This window comes from Lepidochelys olivacea, assembly GCF_965140295.1.
Source record: "Lepidochelys olivacea isolate rLepOli2 genome assembly, chromosome: 2".
Lineage (NCBI taxonomy): Eukaryota > Metazoa > Chordata > Testudines > Cheloniidae > Lepidochelys > Lepidochelys olivacea.
In genome coordinates this window covers 83,290,123-83,312,071 of record NC_140412.1, presented here as the reverse complement: position 1 = coordinate 83,312,071, position 21,949 = coordinate 83,290,123, and the positions used below count along the sequence as shown (strand labels likewise).

Sequence of the window (21,949 nt, the reverse complement as noted above, 5' to 3'; positions counted from 1 at the left end):
TCTTTAAATTGAATTTTATCCCCTTTCATCACATTCTGTGGTTCAGAGGTACATGATCAGCTTTTAATGACCAGTAAACATGCAGTGTGCTGGCAGGGTGTGACCTTTAAAGAGCTGCCAGAAGTAGATTGAGTACCTAATTTATAGTTAGGTGTTTTTAAAAAAAAAAAAAAGTTGGTGTCCGTTATAGTAAGAGTAACCTTTGTCTTTCCCGTGTTAGAAACGCTAATTTGAAATAAGCTTAAAAATTAGTAAATTTAATAGTCCTGAGAAAAGGGGAGAGCAGTGGAAGTAAAAATTTCTGCAGCCCATGACAAAAAGCTAGTGCAGCTGATAGAGAGCAAATCAGAGTGTGGCAGTAGCTAGCACAGAACTACAAGGAGAAACAGCAATGCAGCATTAGAATTACAGCACGCACATTCTAGGTTTAAAATGGGTTGTTTTCTTGTACATCTAAGGTAGATCAGTAAAAATCCAACAAATATATTTTGGAGCTAAGCAGTGAATTACTGTACTATTGACTTTTTTAAATACAGTTTTAAAATGTTTGAGTTAGTTGTGATTTGTAAGGTAAGGTGATGCTTTTCACTAAAATTAAGTCATTTTGATTTTTTGAAATCATTGCATGGCAGTACACTACCAGAGCATATCTGATAAAAGATCTGTCCTGTATCTGCTGTGAAATTTGGACTAGAGTTTTCGCTAAGCCTGCTCTTTACACTACAAATGTTTGATACTTTAACACACTGAAATTAAGCTGTGCCCAGCATAGAGGTACGAGTATAACAATATAAACAATCTAGTAAATAATAGTTAAACATGCAGAAAGTCATAGGTATCCTTTAAATGTGCAGAATAACACAGGCCTCCTGTTGTTCCATTACCTGTAAGCTTAGTATCATACAGCTGGAAGAGAGGTAATGACCTAGAGAGATACATCAGCAGCAGCCATCTCATCCTGAGTGTTCCGTCTGATTCAGCTCTTCATTATATGCGAGGGGGAGTAGGGGGGAAGTGTCAGTGAATACAGTACCTTACCACCTTAAATAGATAAAACTTCAAAGCAAAATAGTGTGAACAGAGAAGCTTACTTGGTGCTGCTACCTTTCTTGGGTTGATAAAATATGGATGATGTTGCATAGAAATGAATACCTTGTGGCTGCTGGGCTAAGAATTAAGTGTCCAAGGAAAGATGCTAGGAAGCCCTGGGATGGTGAACTCAGCCCATTGGCAGATAAAAATAATCAGAGAAAAAGTTGGAGTGACCAAAAAAAAGAGAGATTTCTTCCAGCTCCTTAGATATTGCACTGCATGTGTTCTTGCTTGAGGTTAAGTTTCCAGGCTTAACTATAGGCAGATCTGTGTTGAAGCTACTTTCCATCTCCAGAGGTCAAGTCTGTTTGTGAGGTCAGGGCTCCCACATGCACACGGTAGAAGAAACTAACTGTATTTCCCACTCAGCGGGCATGAGCAAAACTGTTACAGCTTTATAGGCAGCTAAGCATTTGAAACATGCACTCCCAGGCAAACAGGCTCTCTTGTGCCTCTCTCTTCCCTGACCATATTTAGTCAACCATTGCAAAAAATAATCTCTCAGCTGTCGATTGTCGATCCAGACTCTGAGGGAGCCTCTATCTTGCTCTCTGCTCATTGATTATTCATCCTGCTGTCCCAACACTGTTTAGCCATTTGTCCTGATATTTTTTTAGCACTGCCAAATAAAGCCGTCTCTCATGTTTCCACTTATATTTCCCAGATTTTCACTGAGCATGCACTGCTACTAGTAAAGCCTGATGTGGCTGTCACTATACTTAGAAACGCTGCGGAGCAAAAAGAAAAAGCTCTGGTAGTAGCAAGATAGGGTCTTTAGGCAGATATGAAATCATAAATATCACTCTGCTGCCACAAAAAGATTGTGTAACCTGATTCCTTGGTCAAAAGTGCTGTGAATAACAATAGGCTTTTTAGCCTCAGGCCTAAGTGGCCTTGTAGTTTAATTATATAACTAGTTTTAAGTTTTTTTCTAGAAACCTTACATTTTATTTGACAGATAAGTTTTGTGCTCTTTGCCTGTTCCGAGCAAAATAAGAAATGGTTTGGCAAATGGAAAATATTTGTGCTTTATTAATAAACAAATGATCATTATGTAATGTGTTTATAATACTAATCTGCATAAATTTGCTTTTTAAAAAACTACTAACAAGCAGAGTGTCTGTATTTTGGAAAAACTTAAAATGTTTCTTGGTGAAGAAATTTAAAAAATATTCATTCTGCAGATTTCATTTCCATTCATATAAACCTCTCTTTTAACAAATACAGTTGCTATACTTTCAGAATCTGAAAACTAATTTTTGAATTTTAGTATGGAACAGTTATTTGCTCCAGAAGAGAATAACTAGGAATAACTGCTGACCATCTTCATTTAAGTACCACAGACAGTAGTAAGTAAAACCAAAATAACTCAGTTAAGACTTCCTGTGTCTTTCTAGACAAAAATCGCTTTGGAAGAATATGCTTTATGGTTCTTTGGGAAACCGTTATATGCACTCAGGTGCAGCATGAATACTTTTGCCAGCAGGAAGAAAAGAGTAAATGCCAAATATAACCAAACAATTCAATGTTTAGGATTAAACCTAGCTCCATAAATATAAGAAACCACTCCATCATTACCTCATCCTGATATACATAAGTGTTGCTTTTAATAAATTGAGTTACAGTATTTTCAAGATAGAAGGGTTGAGATGCAAAAGATTGACTGGAAGAGACCAATATTTCCTGAGGCCCTCCCCTTTCTTTGCTCCTTGGAGTGTAACTTGAATTAATCACATTGTGCAGCAACATCCTATTCCGTAGCTGAGGCTTCATCTGAGCTTTTCATTATAAACCCAGTGTCTTTCCCCTCACCTCTTTCAAAATCCACATGTCACAGAGGCCTCCAAATTAGTAGATTAGGCCTAGGGCGAATATATATTTCTACCAAATTTGAACAAAATTGTACAAGGGGTTCTTGAAAGATAACACCCTAAACAAGTGTATCCTAAAATTTTTTTAAGAACTTTCACATAAATAAAAAAAAGAACCTAGATTTTAGTTTTCAGTTCTCAGAGATCCAGTGCATGATACCAAAGATTACTTGATTAATCAAAGCTGAAAAGTTATTAACATTTTAAATAGGAACATTGCTGTGACTCATCATTCCGGCAAGTTTAATACGGAGTGTAAAATGATTGGAGATCTAATCTTTCATTCATACAAGACTTTAGTCCTTTTCCTTATGATAGACCTCAAAATGTAAATAAATTATTGGGAGGTTTTGTCATTTGTTAAAGAGAATATTCCCCTACTCTCCATCTTATTTTAGAACCTTAACCAGAGAGGAAGGATGCCTTTGGTAAAGTACGTGACTTTGAATCAGGAGATCTGGGGTCTCTTCCAATGTCAGTCAGATTTTGTGGTGATGTATGCATGCCCTGTCCCTTGTTGGGGTGGGCAGGGTGTGTGCTGATACTGTGGTTACAGCCTACCAGACTACCTTGGGTCTTGCCACAATGAGATTCAAGGCGATCGGGCGAAGTCCTGGACGACTGGAAAAAGGCTAATGTAGTACCCATCTTTAAAAAAGGGAAGAAGGATCCTGGGAACTACAGGCCAGTCAGCCTCACCTCAGTCCTTGGAAAAATCATGGAGCAGGTAGGTCCTCAAGGAATCAATTCTGAAGCACTTAGAGGAGAGGAAAGTGATCAGGAACAGTCAGCATGGATTCACCAAGGGCAAGTCTTGCCTGACTAATCTAATTGCCGTCTGTGACGAGATAACTGGCTCTGTGGATGAGGGGAAAGCAGTGGACGTGGTGTTGCTTGACTTTAGCAAAGCTTTTGACACGGTCTCCCACAGTATTCTTGCCAGCAAGTTAAAGAAGTTTGGGCTGGATGAATGGACTATAAGGTGGATAGAAAGCTGGCTAGATTGTCGGGCTCAACGGGTAGTGATCAATGGCTCCAAGTCTAGTTGGCAGCCGGTATCAAGTGGAGTGCCCCAAGGGTTGGTCCTGGGGCCGGTTTTGTTCAATATCTTCATAAATGATCTGGAGGATGGTGTGGATTGCACCCTCAGCAAGTTTGCAGATGACATGAAACTGGGAGGAGAGGTAGATATGGAGGGTAGGGATAGGATACAGAGGGCCCTAGACAAATTAGAGGATTGGGCCAAAAGAAATCTGATGAGGTTCAACAAGGACAGTGCAGAGTCCTGCACTTAGGACGGAAGAATCCCATGCACCGCTACAGGCTAGGGACCAAATGGCTCGGCAGCAGTTCTGCAGAAAAGGACCTAGGGGTTACAGTGGACGAGACGCTGGATATGAGTCAACAGTGTGCCCTTGTTGCCAAGAAGGCCAATGGCATTTTGGGCTGTATGAGTAGGCATTGCCAGCAGATCGAGGGACGTGATCGTTCCCCTCTATTCAACATTGGTGAGGCCTCATCTGGAGTACTGTGTCCAGTTTTGAGCCCCACACTACAAGAAGGATGTGGAAAAATTGGAAAGAGTCCAGCGGAGGGCAACAAAAATGATTAGGGGTCTGGAACACATGAGTTATGAGGAGAGGCTGAGGGAACTGGGATTGTTTAGTCTGCGGAAGAGAAGAATGAGGGGGGATTTGATAGCTGCTTTCAACTACCTGAAAGGGGGTTCCAAAGAGGATGGCTCTAGACTGTTCTCAGTGGTAGCAGATGACAGAACAAGGAGTGATGGTCTCAAGTTGCAGTTGGGAAGGTTTAGGCTGGATATTAGGAAAAACTTTTTCACTAGGAGGGTGGTGAAACAGTGGAATGCATTACCTAGGGAGGTGGTGGAATCTCCTTCCTTAGAAGTTTTTAAGGTCAGTCTTGACAAAGCCCTGGCTGGGATGATTTAGTTGGGGATGGTCCTGCTTCGAGCAGGGGGTTGGAGTAGATGACCTCCTGAGGTCCCTTCCAACCCTGATATTCTGTGATTCTATGATTAGGGTCTAAGCAGCAGCCCTCGGGTATAGAGCAGGATGGCCTAGTGGCCAGAGTCAATATGGCAGCCCTCAGATATGGGGCAGTGTGGCCTAGTGGCCAATACCTGGGGGACCATCACCAGGAGAGTGGTAGTCTGGGACCACCCGACTCCACTGGGCCCCGACCCAGGGCCTTAACAGTGGCGGAATGGTCTGCCACTGGGTCAGCAGGGAATCCCACCGAAACATTCTGACCTTGCACGGGTACGAGATACCCTTCCTCGCTCAACCTTCCTGGGTCACATCCTACTGCTCTTCCTGAAGCTGCAGTCCATGGGGCAGCGGAGTCTCCTGGCACCTCGGCGCAGGTAACTCCCTGGGACTCCAATGGCCACAGATCTCCGGTCCGGATCTTCAGATCTCCGGCTCCCGCAGGCAAGGGCTGTGACGGCTCCTCAGCTGGAGCTTCAGCCAAAGGTCCTTCCTCTCTGATGGTCAGACCAGACTGAGCAGGGCTGCCCCCTTTTATACTAGCATAGCATTTGGAGCATGCCCAGTACAGGCCGAGGGGTGGGACTTCCTCCACCCATAGTGTGGGGTTAATCCCTTCCGGCTCAGTGTGGGGTATGCATACCCTGTCACAGACTTCCTGTACGACACTGGGTAAAACACTTAATATCTCTGCCTTAGTTCTCCATCTAGAAAGTGGAGATACTTCCTTACCTCAGAGGGTGTGAATAATGAATTCATTACTGTTTGTGACATGCTCATATACAGTTGATAAACACTACCAAAAAGTCTGTAGCTAAAAACTGTGTTTAAGCAATATTTATCTGTTGATTGATACTGCAGAAGATGCAATATGTTGAAATTGTTAGAGCCATGCTAAACAGGTGGGGAGTAGGTTTCATTTTCATGAGGTTCTTGCCCTTACGAAAAGTTAACTAGTTTTCTCACTCCCTCCAAATCACGATCTTTCTCACCGAAACTTGGAAATTCTGAAAGCTTTGGCCCGCGCTGTATAGTTGGTTAAAAAAGAAATGAAATTTCTGCAAACATTCATTCCTTTTTTGGAATTGGATATTTGAATTTTAATCCAAAATTCAGAAAATATTAACGAGTTATAGTAGATAGCACGAGGTTAAATTGGAAAAATGACTAAACCCATGTCTACACTATCACTTACCTTGTCAAAACTTCTGCTGCTCAGGTGTGGAAAAAACACCCTCCTGAGCAACATAAGTTTTGTCGGCATAAGTGCTCGTGTGCTGTGTGGACAGGAGACGCTCTCCTGCTGACATAGCTACCGCTGCTTGTTGAACTGGTTTTGTTATGTCGATGGAAAAGCTCTCTCCTATCGGTATAACTTGGCTACACAGTACATGAGCGCTCTTACAACAACACAGCTGTATTGATACAGCTGTGCCCCTGTAAGCTTGTAACTTGTAGACATGGTCTAAATCATAGAGTTTAAGTCCAGAAGGGACCACCAAATCATCTAGTCTACCCTCTTGTATATTGAAGGCCACTAGCATTGCCCAGCACCTGCATACTCAACCGAACAACTAAAATTAGACCAGTGTTTTACAGCCCACAGGAAACTAGACTATTATGTGCCACAGGCAAATAAAAGGAAGGATCACCAAGGCCCCCATAATGGCAGAGAAATGATTAAATCGGATATATCCAGATAATCTTGGCAAGTGACACGTACCCACACACTGCAGAGGATGGTGAAACTGTTCTAATGGCACTGCCAGATTTCTTCCTGACCTGCATATGGTGATCAGTTAAACCCTGTGAATGTCAGCAAGAACCAGCCAGCCAAGCATCTGAGAGAGGAAGCTTGGTGCCCTCTCAGAGCCCTGGCCATAACCATCCAATGTTTCATCTCCATCTGTGGCCATCGCTGATCCTTCAGAGGAAGGAGATCAAAAAGACTTCTAAGAAAAATTTGTACAAATGAATATTTTATACACCAGAAAATTGAAAAATATTAAGTAGCTCGCTCTTTCTCAGTGTGGACTGTAAAACAGGCCATGTTTGAGGTTTCTAGCTTTGGCCAATTTTGAGTTGTCCAATTGAGCTGTCTGTGTTTGGAACATGTGAGAAAATCATGGTAGGTTTTCTTCATGTTTTTGTTACTCAAAAGTGGCTGATCTAATTTTGCTAAAGATTTCATTTAAAATAACCATATTGTAATCAAGTCTGGAAAATTTCAGACTAGAAAGAATTTTAGAAAGTTGAGCCAACTGAAAAAGGAGGCTTACAATGGAAACTTCAACTCAACCTTAATTATAAATAGGGTCCCTGCTGACAAACACTAAAGCCAGGTTTCAGAGTAACAGCTGTGTTAGTCTGTATTTGCAAAAAGAAAAGGAGTACGTGTGGCACCTTAGAGACTAACCAATTTATTTAAGCATAAGCTTTCGTGAGCTACAGCTCACTTCATCGGATGCATAAAGTGGAAAATACAGTGAGGATGTTTTTATACACACAGACCGTGAAAAAAAGTGAGGATGTTTTTATACACTAAAGCATAACTGTGTTATATGACTGGGAAGAAAATGGCAGGTAAAATGCAACCTTGATAGGTGTAAAGTAATGCACATTGGAAAAAATAATACCACATATACAGTTATGGGTTTTAAATTAGCTATTACCACTCAAGTAAGAGATCTTGGAGTCACCGTGGATAGTTCTCTGAAAATTTCCACAGTGTGCAGAAGGGGTAAAAAAGGCTAACAGTATGTTAGGAAGTATTAGGTCGCCCCTTCTCAAAAAAGATATAGTGGACCTGGAAAAGGTTAAGAGGAGAGTGATAAAGATAATTAAGAATATAGAACGGCTTCCATATGAGGACAGACTAAAAACAATAGGGCTGTTCAGTTTAAAAAAGAAACAACTGGGGAGGGAGTAATATGATACAGGTCTATAAAATCACAAATGGTGTGGAAAAAGTGAATAGAGAAGTGTGAAAGAGAAAATAAAAAACCATGGGTCACCCAATGAAATTAACAGACAGCAAGTTTAATACAAACAAGAGGAAGTACTTTTTTCACACAAGGCACAACTAATCACATGGAACTCTTTGTAGCTTGAAAGCGTGTCTCTCTTACCAACAGAAGTTGGTCTAATAAAAGATATTACCTCACCCATTTTGTCTCTCTCATATCCTGGGACCGACATAGCTACAGCCACACTCCATACATTCATGGAGGATAGGTCCATCAGTGATTAATAGTCAAGATGGTCGGGAATGCAACCCCACGGTTGGGGTGACCCTAAACCTCTCATTAACAGAAGTTTGGAGTGGAAGATAGTGTGGATCACTCCATAATTGCCCTGTTCTCTACACTCCACTGGACGCTCTGGTACTGGCTGCTGTCAAAGACAGGATACTACCCAAGATGGGCCATGATCTGATCTAGTATGGCAGGTCTTATGTTCTTAATGTACGTTAGTGCTGTAATAATCTTTAAATGCAATTTTAGTTGAGGATGATATGAATTTAGTATTTTAAGGCATTGAAAAATCTTATCTAGAATCTTCAAAAATTTTACATGAGCAGTATAATGTACACAGGTTGAAAATACTGAAGGCTGTATAAAATACTTCACAAGCTAACTTTGTTTATGGTTATTACTAGATTTATTGCTCTATAAAACAGTATTTAGGGGAATACTTTGTGTGTTTTGCAAGCGTGAGATATGAAAACAAGGTTTTATATACGTAAGGATTATGTTCCTGGTAAATGCAGTAATAAAAGTTGGCTGTTTTCATTACTACTTTGAAAATTGAATGCTGAAACAACTGTTGCGTAAAAGGAAAGTAACATTTATTCATCGAAATTACGTTGCCTTCTAGTATAACACATGGCTGTCCAAGTTAATACTGTTCTGAATGGTGACCAGCTACTGGTAAGAATTTTGGTAGGAGCGCTATAAAGTCCAACAAGCTAAAGTAGTATGATTTATGGGACAAGGGGACTTATGGGACAAGGGGAGCTACATTAAATTGTGATTAGGAAAGGTAATAGAACCACTGGAAATACGATAGAATTTGCCATTCTGGCTGAAATATTTGCAAGATTCAAGGGGTTTTGTCATACATCCTTCTTAACTCCATCCTCTCACCCAACTGCTTAGTGCTGGCTGAAAGAAATCCTGAGATGCTATCCTCCAACCTGTCCCTGCAGGGATGGAATCCACCTAGAGGTACAGCTGCACCTGCAAGTTGTTCACTAAGAGTAGCAAAGTAGAAGTATCTCGCCGCTATTAACCATAAATGTTGGATGCTATAATTTTCATTACACAATAGAAACCTATTCAGTATGTATTTTACAGCACACAGGTGTGTTAGGCAGTTCACAAGATAGTAAGACATAGAATCATAGAATATCAGGGTTGGAAGGGACCCCAGAAGGTCATCTAGTCCAACCCCCTGCTCGAAGCAGGACCAATTCCCAGTTAAATCATCCCAGCCAGGGCTTTGTCAAGCCTGACCTTAAAAACCTCTAAGGAAGGAGATTCTACCACCTCCCTAGGTAACGCATTCCAGTGTTTCACCACCCTCTTAGTGAAAAAGTTTTTCCTAATATCCAATCTAAACCTCCCCCACTGCAACTTGAGACCATTACTCCTTGTTCTGTCATCTGCTACCATTGAGAACAGCCTAGAGCCATCCTCTTTGGAACCCCCTTTCAGGTAGTTGAAAGCAGCTATCAAATCCCCCCTCATTCTTCTCTTCTGCAGGCTAAACAATCCCAGCTCCCTCAGCCTCTCCTCATAAGTCATGTGTTCCAGACCCCTAATCATTTTTGTTGCCCTTCGCTGGACTCTCTCCAATTTATCCACATCCTTCTTGTAGTGTGGGGCCCAAAACTGGACACAGTACTCCAGATGAGGCCTCACCAATGTCGAATAGAGAGGAACGATCACGTCCCTCGATCTGCTCGCTATGCCCCTACTTATACATCCCAAAATGCCATTGGCCTTCTTGGCAACAAGGGCACACTGCTGACTCCTATCCAGCTTCTCGTCCACTGTCACCCCTAGATCCTTTTCCGTAGAACTGCTGCCTAGCCATTCGGTCCCTAGTCTGTAGCTGTGCATTGGGTTCTTCCGTCCTAAGTGCAGGACCCTGCACTTATCCTTATTGAACCTCATCAGATTTCTTTTGGCCCAATCCTCCAATTTGTCTAGGTCCTTCTGTATCCTATCCCTCCCCTCCAGCGTATCTACCACTCCTCCCAGTTTAGTATCATCCGCAAATTTGCTGAGAGTGCAATGTACACCATCCTCCAGATCATTTATGAAGATATTGAACAAAACCGGCCCCAGGACCGACCCTTGGGGCACTCCACTTGATACCGGCTGCCAACTAGACACGGAGCCATTGATCACTACCCATTGAGCCCGACAATCTAGCCAGCTTTCTACCCACCTTATAGTGCATTCATCCAGCCCATACTTCCTTAACTTGCTGACAAGAATACTGTGGGAGACGGTGTCAAAAGCTTTGCTAAAGTCAAGAAACAATACATCCACTGCTTTCCCTTCATCCACAGAACCAGTAATCTCATCATAAAAGGCGATTAGATTAGTCAGGCATGACCTTCCCTTGGTGAATCCATGCTGGCTGTTCCTGATCACTTTCCTCTCATGTAAGTGCTTCAGGATTGATTCTTTGAGGACCTGCTCCATGATTTTTCCAAGGACTGAGGTGAGGCTGACTGGCCTGTAGTTCCCAGGATCCTCCTTCTTCCCTTTTTTAAAGATTGGCACTACATTAGCCTTTTTCCAGTCATCCGGGACTTCCCCGGTTCGCCACGAGTTTTCAAAGATAATGGCCAATGGCTCTGCAATCACAGCCGCCAATTCCTTCAGCACTCTCGGATGCAACTCGTCTGGCCCCATGGACTTGTGCACGTCCAGCTTTTCTAAATAGTCCCTAACCACCTCTATCTCCACAGAGGGCTGGCCATCTCTTCCCCATTTTGTGATGCCCAGCGCAGCAGTCTGGGAGCTGACCTTGTTAGTGAAGACAGAGGCAAAAAAAGCATTGAGTACATTAGCTTTTTCCACATCCTCTGTCACTAGGTTGCCTCCCTCATTCAGTAAGGGGCCCACACTTTCCTTGGCTTTCTTCTTGTTGCCAACATACCTGAAGAAACCCTTCTTGTTACTCTTGACATCTCTGGCTAGCTGCAGCTCCAGGTGCGATTTGGCCCTCCTGATATCATTCCTACATAGTGACATAGTCACCAAGGAGCTTAGTCTAACTTCAGATATGATACTTTGGAGGTTTGGGGCAACAAAACAGTGGGGATGGGCTGAAGGAGGAGTGAGAGGAGTAACAACAGTAAGATTGTTACTTAACAGCTAACGCACAGCATGGTGTATATAAAAATCTTTTTTTATATGAATAAAATAAATGTAAAACATGTATGTATTGTTTGTTCGCTTCTTGTAGGCATAATCACTTTGTTCCAAAACTTTGTTCCTACTTTTCCGAAAGTGGTGTATTGAGGGTTCCTCAGTGCCCCTGTTGAAGATTAAGAATGTACCCCTCAATTTTTTTCTGCTTTTATCCAACCACCCTTCAATCTCTCAAATCACACACCTTACATTTGCCATTCCTACGGACAAAAAGGGCTGGAATAGAATCCCTTCTGAGCCAGTCAGAGCTGCTCATTACTCAGTAGCCAGGGTCTTTGTGAAGTGACAGTTGATTTCATTTGTGGGCTGAGTGCACTATCTCGCCAAGTTACGGTTGTGAGAACTGTAACTTGGAATTTCCTGATTTTGGAGTTCTTCAGTCCCCACCCACAATATTGCATAGTTGGATTTTTCCCTAATTCACTTAAAGATTAGTTAAAAACTTAAACTAACTTAGTTTTTTCTTAAACTAAATAATTGTGAAACTGTCAAATATAATGTGAAGGAAAGATTGATATATATGTTTGTCCACTACTCTGTCCCAGTATTTGCTCCTGCCTGCACCTCAGCCAGGCTTTCTCATACAGAATTGTGCTTATAAATATAATTCCGTGCTTGAAGTTGAATTCTTCATGTACAACCTTGGATTTAAACTTGAAGAGTGGTCAGTTTGGATGAGCTATTACCAGCAGGAGAGTGAGTTTGTGTGGGGGGGTGGAGGGTGAGAAAACCTGGATTGGTGCTGGAAATGGCCCACCTGATGATCACTTTAGATAAGCTATTACCAGCAGGACAGTGGGGTGGGAGGAGGTATTGTTTCATATTCTCTGTGTATATATAAAGCCTGCTGCAGTTTCCACGATATGCATCTGAGGAAGTGAGCTGTAGCTCACGAAAGCTTATGCTCTAATAAATTGGTTAGTCTCTAAGGTGCCACAAGTACTCCTTTTCTTTCTACAAGTAGTCTAAGAAAACTGTCTTTTCATTGCCCTTGAAATGAATGTGGTAGTTAACTCTAATTGAAAAAATAAGTGTTCTGAGGACTCGGAAATGGATGGATTTCAATGTCATGGAGGAAAAAGAAAAAATCTTTGCAACATTCCTTACTGGCCACTTGTATAAAGAGTTGATGTGTTGAGCTGACTGACAAGAGGAGGGGAAGGGATCCAAACAGCCTGAGTTCATAGTTGGCAGCTGAAAAGGTGGTGCTTGCGTGGTTTGTGAGGTATGGAGCTTAAATAAAAAATGATCTTTCCTGATCAAGCTATTTGTATTTGGTACTCCAACTGTGATTGCTTATCTGGATCTGTTTGCAGCAGTCCTTCGTTTTTCTGCTCCCTAAAAATGATTGAGCCACAGGGAGATAGGAATTCCTTCATTGCTTCCTGTTTGTGAAAATGAGCTTGTGACTTGAATGTTGAACACTAATATTCCCATATTAAAAATCTACTTCCGGGATATCTGTTTGCCAAGGCTCAGGAAATCTGATAAGGCTCTTAGTAGAACTGATCCAGAAAATGTTTTCTTCCTAGCAAAAAAATCCCTTAACTTTTCATCAAAAAACGGAAAATCCGTGGAGACATTTATTTTTAACTTTTGTGGAAAAACTCGATTTTGTGAAAACCCCCATTTTCTGTCAGTGTCTTTATTTTGGTAGTTAAATAGTATAACAGTTAAAATTAGAACTAGAGTGTAGCTGAACATTGAGGAAAAATAAGAATTCTTAAAAATTGTATTTGGGGGGCCCATTGTCCATCCAAACTAAAGAATGCTCAGCATGAGCTAGTAAGTAGTACCAGTATCTAGACTAGGCTTACATAGCAATTACTTGGGTTTCTCTTAGTATGTGTTTAGCAGGAGAGGTAGCTCATCAATTTATTTTTGCTTTTTGCTTATTTTTTTAGCTGACTGTGCATATCTTCGAAATACAAGGTGGGTGAGGTAATATCTTGTATTGGACCAACTTCTATTGGTGAGAGAGACAAGCTTTTGAGCTTACATAGGGCTATTCTTCAGGTCCCACCCACCTTGTCTCTTACTTCTTCTAGTTTCTCTAATATCCTGGGACTAACACGGCTACAACAACACTGGATTGCTTGTATCTTTGACATGAAATCCAGGATTAACCTAGCCAAAAGAAATACAGTTCCCACAATAGATGGTTGAGTATCACACTATGCTCCTATTTTAATTTTGTATTCTAATAAAATGGCACATCCCTCAAATCCCGTGTTCCCACAACAATTGGTATCTCATAAATTGACAGAGACTGAAAAATGTAATCTATTAAAGCCTTAAGTGTAATTTTGACAACTAAAATTTCTCATGTCTGTGGACATCTCCACTTAAATGGACTTTAAACACATAGTTAAATGCTACAGGAAACATACATTCTTCTTCGAGTAGTGTCCCTGTGGGTGCTCCACTGTAAGTGTGTTGGCTCTTTTCCAACGCTATGCTGCGACTACACAAGCCATGGCAGTGCTTTAACGTTGCCAGTGAAGACATGCCCGGGCCTAGGAAGACAACCATGAGCCTCCTCGCAAGGCTTCTAAGAAGAGAGCCACAGTGAGCCCCGACCAAGACAAAAAAGATTGTTTGGTATCATTGGTACTGACATTTTTCCAGTTTCATCAAGAAACTTACGTTTGTTGTTGTTTTCTGTCTGAAGTAAATCCGTGAGTATGTGATGTGGTTAAGCGTCTGAGCATTGCTTTCCACTGTGCCTCTCAGCTAGAATTCCTTACAGGAGTGCTGTTTGTTTAAATACAAAAGGCCAGGAGGTTCATTGTGGAAGGGTCCATTATATGAAACATCTAGAAGAGCCTAGATCTCCATTTTGCAGGGTTAAGAAAGCTATTTGAATTTCAGAGTGTGGCAACCAATGTCTACTTTGCATGGCAGCCTACGAGATGCATACAGTCTCAACAGGTGGGAGGGAATGGGGCAACGTCAGCAGAGACTGCCTGAACACAAGATTTTAGCAGTTACTGCTGCTTCTAGAAGCCACAGCTGTTAGATGATCTTTGGTGTCTATAGGGGCAGTTCTCCAGATACCATTCCCAAAGACAAGACAGCGAGAGGATATGGGGCAATTTATTCCTACTCCACCCTAGAACTAAATCAGTAAAGTGGACAATGGGGAGAGTGCTGCTTTGGAGCTCAAAGTGAGTCCAGTGTGGCAAGTTTTGCCTGTTCTACTGACATACTCCATTCTACCGATTTTGAGTTAATTTGTTCTGTAGGTGTCTGATTTGTCACTACAAGGAATCCAAGTGGTCCTTCCTCCCCAATTTCTTGCTTCAGGTGGAGGATGATGAGTCCCCTGGGCCTGGGTAAGGAGAGAAGTGGAAGCAGAATTGAGGCTAATGCTGCAGGCTACTACACGTAGCCATACAGGGAGAAGAGTGAGGAAGCTCATTAAGCTATGTGGCTTCATTGCTGCTGGCTCTGAATTCCCAGGCAGCAGAGCTTCCCTAATTCTACTTGGCCTTCTTGAACAGTCTCCCCACCCTATTTTGGGGGCAGGAGTGATTCTCTCACACACACCCCCCTTTGGCTAGCCCATGCTAGAGGGAGGGAGAAGTGTGCACCCCATCCAGCTCCCAAACTCAGATCTTGGGTCTTCTGCTAATCCAGTCTATCTGGTGATGACATAGTAAGCAAATATCAGTAGAGATTGATGTTTATCCCTAAAAAGAGGGGTGGGGTTTCCTTTAGGTGGAGCCCAACACAGCTAACTTTAAAAATAAAAAATTAAAATCAAGATCAGTTTTACTCACTACCTTTATTTTAAAGAACGAGTCAGCAAAAAGTGTTGACATTTGGCTGCATCACGTTGTGCTACCACTGAATCCTGTGTGTTAAGAGGGGAAAGATATGCAATGTCAATCTGGTGGAGTGGAGCAGACTGGGTGGTATGTGAGCAGCATGAATGTTCTAACCATAATAACAGGGACACGATAACAGTTTTCAAGTACATAAAAGGTTGTTGCAAGGAGGAGGGAGAAAAATTGTTCTCCTTAACCTCTGAGGATAGGAAAAGAAGCAATGGGCTTAAATTGCAGCAAGGGCAGTTTAAGCTGGACATTAGGAAAAACTTCCTAATTGTCAGGGTGGTTAAGCACTGAAATAAATTGCCTCGGGAGGTTGTGGAATCTCTATCATTGGAGATTTTTAAGGGCAGGTTAGACCTGTCAGGGATGGCCTAGATAGATAATGCTTAGTCCTGGCATGAGTGCAGGGGACTGGACTAGATGACCTCAAGGTCCCTTCCAGTCTTACAATTCTGTGATTCTATAAGAGGTTGACATGGGACAGAAATTTGATAGAGAGAACAAATGATATTCTATACTGGTGAATTGTTCCCTCCCCCCCAGCAATGCAGCTTCAGTTTCAGTGTCATCACTTCTAGATACACTGGCTCTAAAAACACTTGTTATGGAATAACATTACTATAATTAACATAGTTATGTTAGTTTAAAATACTATTATTAGGGTTAGAATAATCACAGTAAAAAATGTCAGCTTCAGGTATGAGCCTTATGAGTTCAGTGTGTTGTGATATCTGTGTATAGTTTCAAAAGTACATATCTAGTATGTTTCAAAAGCTAGTCAATCCAGTAATGGTATTCATGTATGATACAGGTTGGGGTTACTTTGAAGAATTGCCTGGAGTCTAGTCACAAATAGTGTCAAATAGAAACTATTTTAAAAAGGCAACTGCTATATTCTCACAAACTTGAAAATGTTATCAAAACCTCATTAAACTATCACGAGCTTCTTCACAACCGTCTCACACATTTAGTACTGGCTACTGTAAGATAGGATATTAAGGTAGTTCGACCGCTGGTCCTGATTATTATGACAATACGTATATTGCATTAATACTCAACCTATAATTTCATTTGTTTTTATTTGTCTGAATTATTCCCCATTTTACCTCAGCACTTAGGATCTTTCTCAGTGAGAGGCTGTCATCGTTCCCTTCTGAGTCATAATGAGCCTAGTCAAGTCTTAAAATCTGAAATTTTAAAGTGGCATAATGCAACAAAACTCGCTTATTTGTAATTAAATGAAAGAAGATACTGATATTTTCAAATAGAATTACATTAAATTTTTGGAAAGGGGAAGGTTTATGTATGTCTATCAAAGAAAATAAGTATTTTAGCTTCATGTAATTGCAGTTGCTCTTAGATCTTTCAGAAGAAAAATTTAAGCTGGCTCCATAACTCTTCAGATGTTTTACAGAATACATTTTCTTGCTATTGGTGTTTGCCTTTTAAGTCAAGCAGCTTAATTCGGGATTTTTATGTTTAAAGCTCTTCAGTATACTTTTTTTTATACACTTCTAAAATTTGCTAGTTGAACTTAGTGACTTGTTTATAGTTCTGATATACGAATAATATATTTGTGATTCTGTGTTGTAGTCCAGTTATTATTCAACAGATATCTCTGCCCATGTTCCTGTAACACCCTTCTATAATTATTTCAGTGCAATGCGTGTATTGCTGTCCAAGCTACCACGGCCATGGATTGTGGATGAGAAGAAGGATGACGGCTATACTGCCTTACATTTGGCAGCACTCAATAATCACGTGGAAGTGGCTGAACTCTTGGTGCATCAGGTAAGGCTTTCCTCTCAGGAGGATTGAAATATGTCACATGTCTTTGATTAACCTTATTGAAGCAGATGCCTTGCCAAAGCAGCTGAGATAGCATTGGGCTGCATTCCCTTCGCTATGTGCCAAGTTTGCCCCTGGGATCATTATTATATTGGCTTAGTTGTAAGAGGTGCAGAGAGATGAAATTGCTCCAGTACTTTCCTAAACAAATTTAACCCTTTAGAGTCAGCAACTTGGAAATTGTGCAGTGAGTAATTTAAAAAATCATTATAATTAATTTAACAATGATCATCAATGTTTTCTCTTCCCTCTTTCACAGTCCAGTTGGACAATCCAGCAGGCAGTTCAACAGCATCCTGAATGTACAATTGTAGGGTTAAGAATGTTGAGCCTATTAAATGAGGTGACTGAGGATGAATCATTTATTTATAATTTAAGGATTCACTAATTATAGTTTTTTCAGTTAAAGTTTAAAAGCTATTAATCGAAGCCTTCAACCTTCTCCCCTTTATTCTACTTATAATTGTGAGGTTCTTGGTTTTCAATTTAGAGAATGGTTTTACATTCCTTAACTTAATCCCATAAATTAAACATGTAGGGACAAATTTTCAAAAATTCTCTGTACTTAAAATTGAGACTGTATTTTCAAAAAAGGGCATCTCCCATTTAGGGATCTGGAGTTGCTGTTGGGTGCTAAACACCTCTGAAAGCTAGCTACTTCATATCAATGCCTAGATGGAAGCTTAGTGCACTAGAAAAATTGACCCTGGTAATTTTTTCTAATCTCCCAAATCAAGGAGGTGTCACATTCAGAATTTGCTCTAATTAGCTACCTTACTTCTCTATTTTCTATTACTTTTCTATTTTCTATTACTCTATTTCTTACTTCTCTGTTATTTGCTTTAATTAGCTACCTTACTTCTAGATTTACTGTTGAAATCTGACATTCTTAACGTCTTTTTCAGGGCAATGCTAACCTGGATATCCAGAATGTAAACCAGCAGACTGCATTGCACCTTGCCGTTGAACGACAGCACACACAAATAGTTAGGGTAAGATATCTGTAATAAGCTATGTGGGTTAGCTTTATTCTGTTCAATGTGACTTTAGTCATTAACAGAAGGTGGAATTCAAGAGCCTTATTTATACTAGTATAACCACTTGTTTTAGCCTTTAAGAATAATTAAGATGTATCCTGAATTTAGATCAACTTTATTTAAACCTTCTTGGCATACTTAGTGACAAAGGAAATACCCCATCCACTTATGCTCTTATGGTGACAGATACTTTAATTGTGTCTTACTTTCATTGGGCTTTCTATAGAAGAAATAATTTCTAGTATCAACCAATCAAGAAACATGTTTTGTGAGGCAGCAAGGTTGAAAGATACATTTAGTATCAATCATGTATTTGTCTACCACTTAAGGTTTAGAAGTGCATGCTTGGATGCAGAAAAGCATTAATTTCTTTACATAACTAGCATAACAGATCCAGACTCTTCTTTCTGTCCACACAGCTGAAACTCTTTCATCCGTGTCTTTATCTCCCACCTTGATTATGGTAACCGCCATTTCTTTGGCCTCTCTGACATTTGCATCATCTTTCTCCAGTTCACTCAAAATGCAGTTGCTAAAAATACCTTCTTACAGGTTTTTTTTACCATCTTCTCTTTCAAAATCCCAGTGACTCCCCTTATTCACTGCATCAAGTTCAAGCTTATTATGATGGCCTTCAGGGCCTTATGTAATTTTTCCTCTGTGTACTTATTCACCTTGGTGGTGGTTATGTTCCCTCCACTTCTGCTCTGCTAGAGATGCCATTTGTTTACTTCTTCCATAACCATTTTTACTTCCATGTTCCATGTATGCATGCTGGCAACCCCCCACCCTCCTCCGAAACACTGTTCCTGAGCTAGTTCACAGATTATTACTGCCAACTTATTAATTAAATAATTTTATATTAATGAACACACACGTTTTCTCTATCATGCTGTTTGCTACCCTTTGAGTTAATTGGATAATCTTACTGTTCAAAGAGGTCTCTTCATTCTTCTCCCACAACAGTCTCAGTGCTTTCTTCCATTCTGTTCCTTAAAAACACAACACCTCCTTCAAATCCATCAGGCCACTACCATCTCATTTGTCACATCCTTCCTCGTCCCCATCTCTTCATATGTCTCTGGTTGTCTTAGATGCTAGCTCCCTCAGGGCAGGGCTTGTGTGTTTTATAGAATACCTTCCACAGTGGGAGTCCAGTCCATACTGTGGTCTCTTGGCACTACTAGTATATGCATTACAAATGATTTTTGTAAAGCCATTTAAAATTAAAAGTAACTAAGTATGTTTAACGTTAGCTTATATATAAGGTGCTAAATTTGTGTCTCTGACCTCTTAAACAGTAATCTCTGCTAGGTGGAATGTCACTTTGAGACCTTAAGTTCTGTGGTTATGTCCTCTGCGGGGACCTGTAGTCTGCAGTTTGCGGAGGATACAAACCCACAATGTGACAAGAATCGGGGAGGAAAGGGAGAATGAGAGATGAAGGTTGTGAAGGAGAAACTACTACAGATGTCAGATTTCCAATCTGTGATTTTTCACAAGTAGCATTTCTTTGCTAGATAAAACTAAAACAAAAAAGACTGGAATACTTATTGTCACAGCTTGTTCAGACTTCACAGAGCCAATAGATGGATAGTGAAATTATTCAGGTTAACACTCATGATAAAAGTTTGTCTCCTAATAGCCAAAGAAACAAGTTAAAGATTTATTTTTTTCATATTGAATATCCTCTTGGGGCACAATTTTGTGTGCGTTGTGAATATCTACCATTTTGTGCTTGCCATTTGTAAATACTTTTTTCTGATAATGCAGTGCAAACACAGTTATAACCACAAACAGAGGCCTAATTTGAAAATCAGGCCTTGGCAGTAAACAGTAATATTCATGTTTCCCAAAATAGGGTCGCAATAACCAGGATTATGAAAATTCACCCAACACCTACTAGGCTAGAGAGCTAAGCCTATTGACCAGGATGAAAAATACCTGTATTGCCACTTTTCCCGAAGGCTGTGACCTGATTCTTGTCCATTTCACAGCTGTTTAGTGTTCTGAATAGGTGCAGTTTTCACTCTGCACCTGGGTAAAGCCATGAGCAGCAACAGAGGCGCTGGAGCTATTCCCAGCTGTTTTGATTTAATAAAATAATACTGCACCTGTTCAGACTCAGGTCATATTTGGAAGATTACCTTTTAAATCATGTGTGCCCAAAACTGCTTGTTGAAATGAAAGTTGAGAGTTGATGGCACCCGTTTAGGAAAACTTCATCGCTCCCAAGGGTGAATGATGCAGAGCTTCCATCATTATTAAAATCCAGTTAGAACAATGATATTTAGCATATAGGGTAATTACTTCAATTTTATATAGTACTTTTCACACTTTACTGAAATGCTGTCACTTCCAGGGAGAAATGCAATACTAATTTAGGACAGGTAGGAAGAATACTTTTTTGTTGAAACTGCAGTGGAAATTTTAGTTGGGCAGATCATCTACTGGACCAAACTGAAGACTGAGTAGATAACCTGTATAAATGAGATATCTGGACACCATTTTTTGGACCATAAAAATCCATAGTACATCAATAAGATGGACACAGGCAATGCAGAGAACACTTGATGCATGTGAGCTTCTCCATTATTCGTATAACCTAACCTACGTAACTAGCTTTCTTTTCTTTCTTTCTTTTTTCTTAAAAATATCTTGTGATGAGTGGTAAATATTGTCTGTCTTCTTTGTACTTGTATTTATCATTATTAGAAAATGGTTTTTCTTACCCATAAGTGTTGACAGATGTGATCCCATTGCAGTGAAGCATATGATATGGCCCTATATCTGGAACTTCTTGCCCCCAGAAGAATATTTTTCATAGAATCAATGTCACTTGCATTCTTCAGGCTATTCTAAATTTATATTTGGTGAGCCTGTGTGCCCTTTTAGAGCTGGCATGATACTTTGTGGGCACAATGCTAATCTAAAAGATGAGCAGGAGAATAGGCATGTTGAAGAACTAGTAGTATGTGGTGTATCAGATTGGAGTGCTTATGTCCAAGAATGTTGAAATGGAACCCTAGCAGAGCATCCACACCTCAAAGCTGGATTAACTAAAAATCCTAAAATAACTTACGCAGCCATGCAAAGAATATATTGGCTCCCATGAATCAAAATTATTAATTCCTATTGGGTTCCTTCCAAAGTTGTAGCCTTATGCATCTATGAAGTAGAAGTTAAGGGTAGTATAGTTCTTTTAAGAGCCCTGTTGTCATGGGAAAGGGTAGGTCAGGCTGTTGTGCAGAGATTTGGGTTTCCATTGTTGCCCCGAGATCCATGCAGTTTTCAGGATGTTTGGTGTCATAGAGGGCTTACTTCTACCCGTTCTGCAAGGAAGGAGAGCAGAACCCAACAGTTACTAAAGAGAAACTTCTACAAGTGGAACTTGCAGGTTGTCCCCCTCATTTGGGAACAATAGCTTGAGAAAAACATACCAGTCACTGGCTACTGGGAAGGAATACAAGGAAAGGAGGAATGGGACCCACTTGTGAGGTCCAGAGGTAACACCATTTGCTGAATAAAGGGGAAGGTGCTAGGGTTTTTTACCTGGCTGCTGTCCCTGGACCTTGCTTTGCGGATAGGAAGGGCAGTCTTGTACATCATTTTCTGGCTATTAGGTCCTGAGGAAATTTAAGTTCCAAATTGCTCCGGGGTCTGGAAGGGAGAAAGGAGCTTTATTTGTTTGGTGTCTCTTTTCCTCTAGACCGGGGTGACCAACCTGAGCCTCAGAAGGAGCCAGAATTTACCAATGTACATTGCCAAAGAGCCAGAGTAATAAGTCAACAGCCCCCCATCAGTAAT

At 40.7% G+C, this 21,949-nt stretch overlaps 1 protein-coding gene across 3 annotated transcripts in view; it reads left to right on the top strand.

Annotated features, from left to right (window-relative positions):
• Positions 1 to 21,949, top strand: part of MIB1 (MIB E3 ubiquitin protein ligase 1) — a 101,249-nt gene that overhangs the window by 46,582 nt on the left and 32,718 nt on the right. For all 3 annotated transcript variants that reach the window (XM_084620434.1, XM_084620436.1, XM_084620435.1), the window contains exons 13-14: positions 16,916 to 17,048; positions 18,011 to 18,097. In XM_084620434.1, coding sequence (XP_084476560.1) covers positions 16,916 to 17,048; positions 18,011 to 18,097 — 220 coding nt within the window. The remainder of the gene's footprint in view (positions 1 to 16,915; positions 17,049 to 18,010; positions 18,098 to 21,949) is intronic.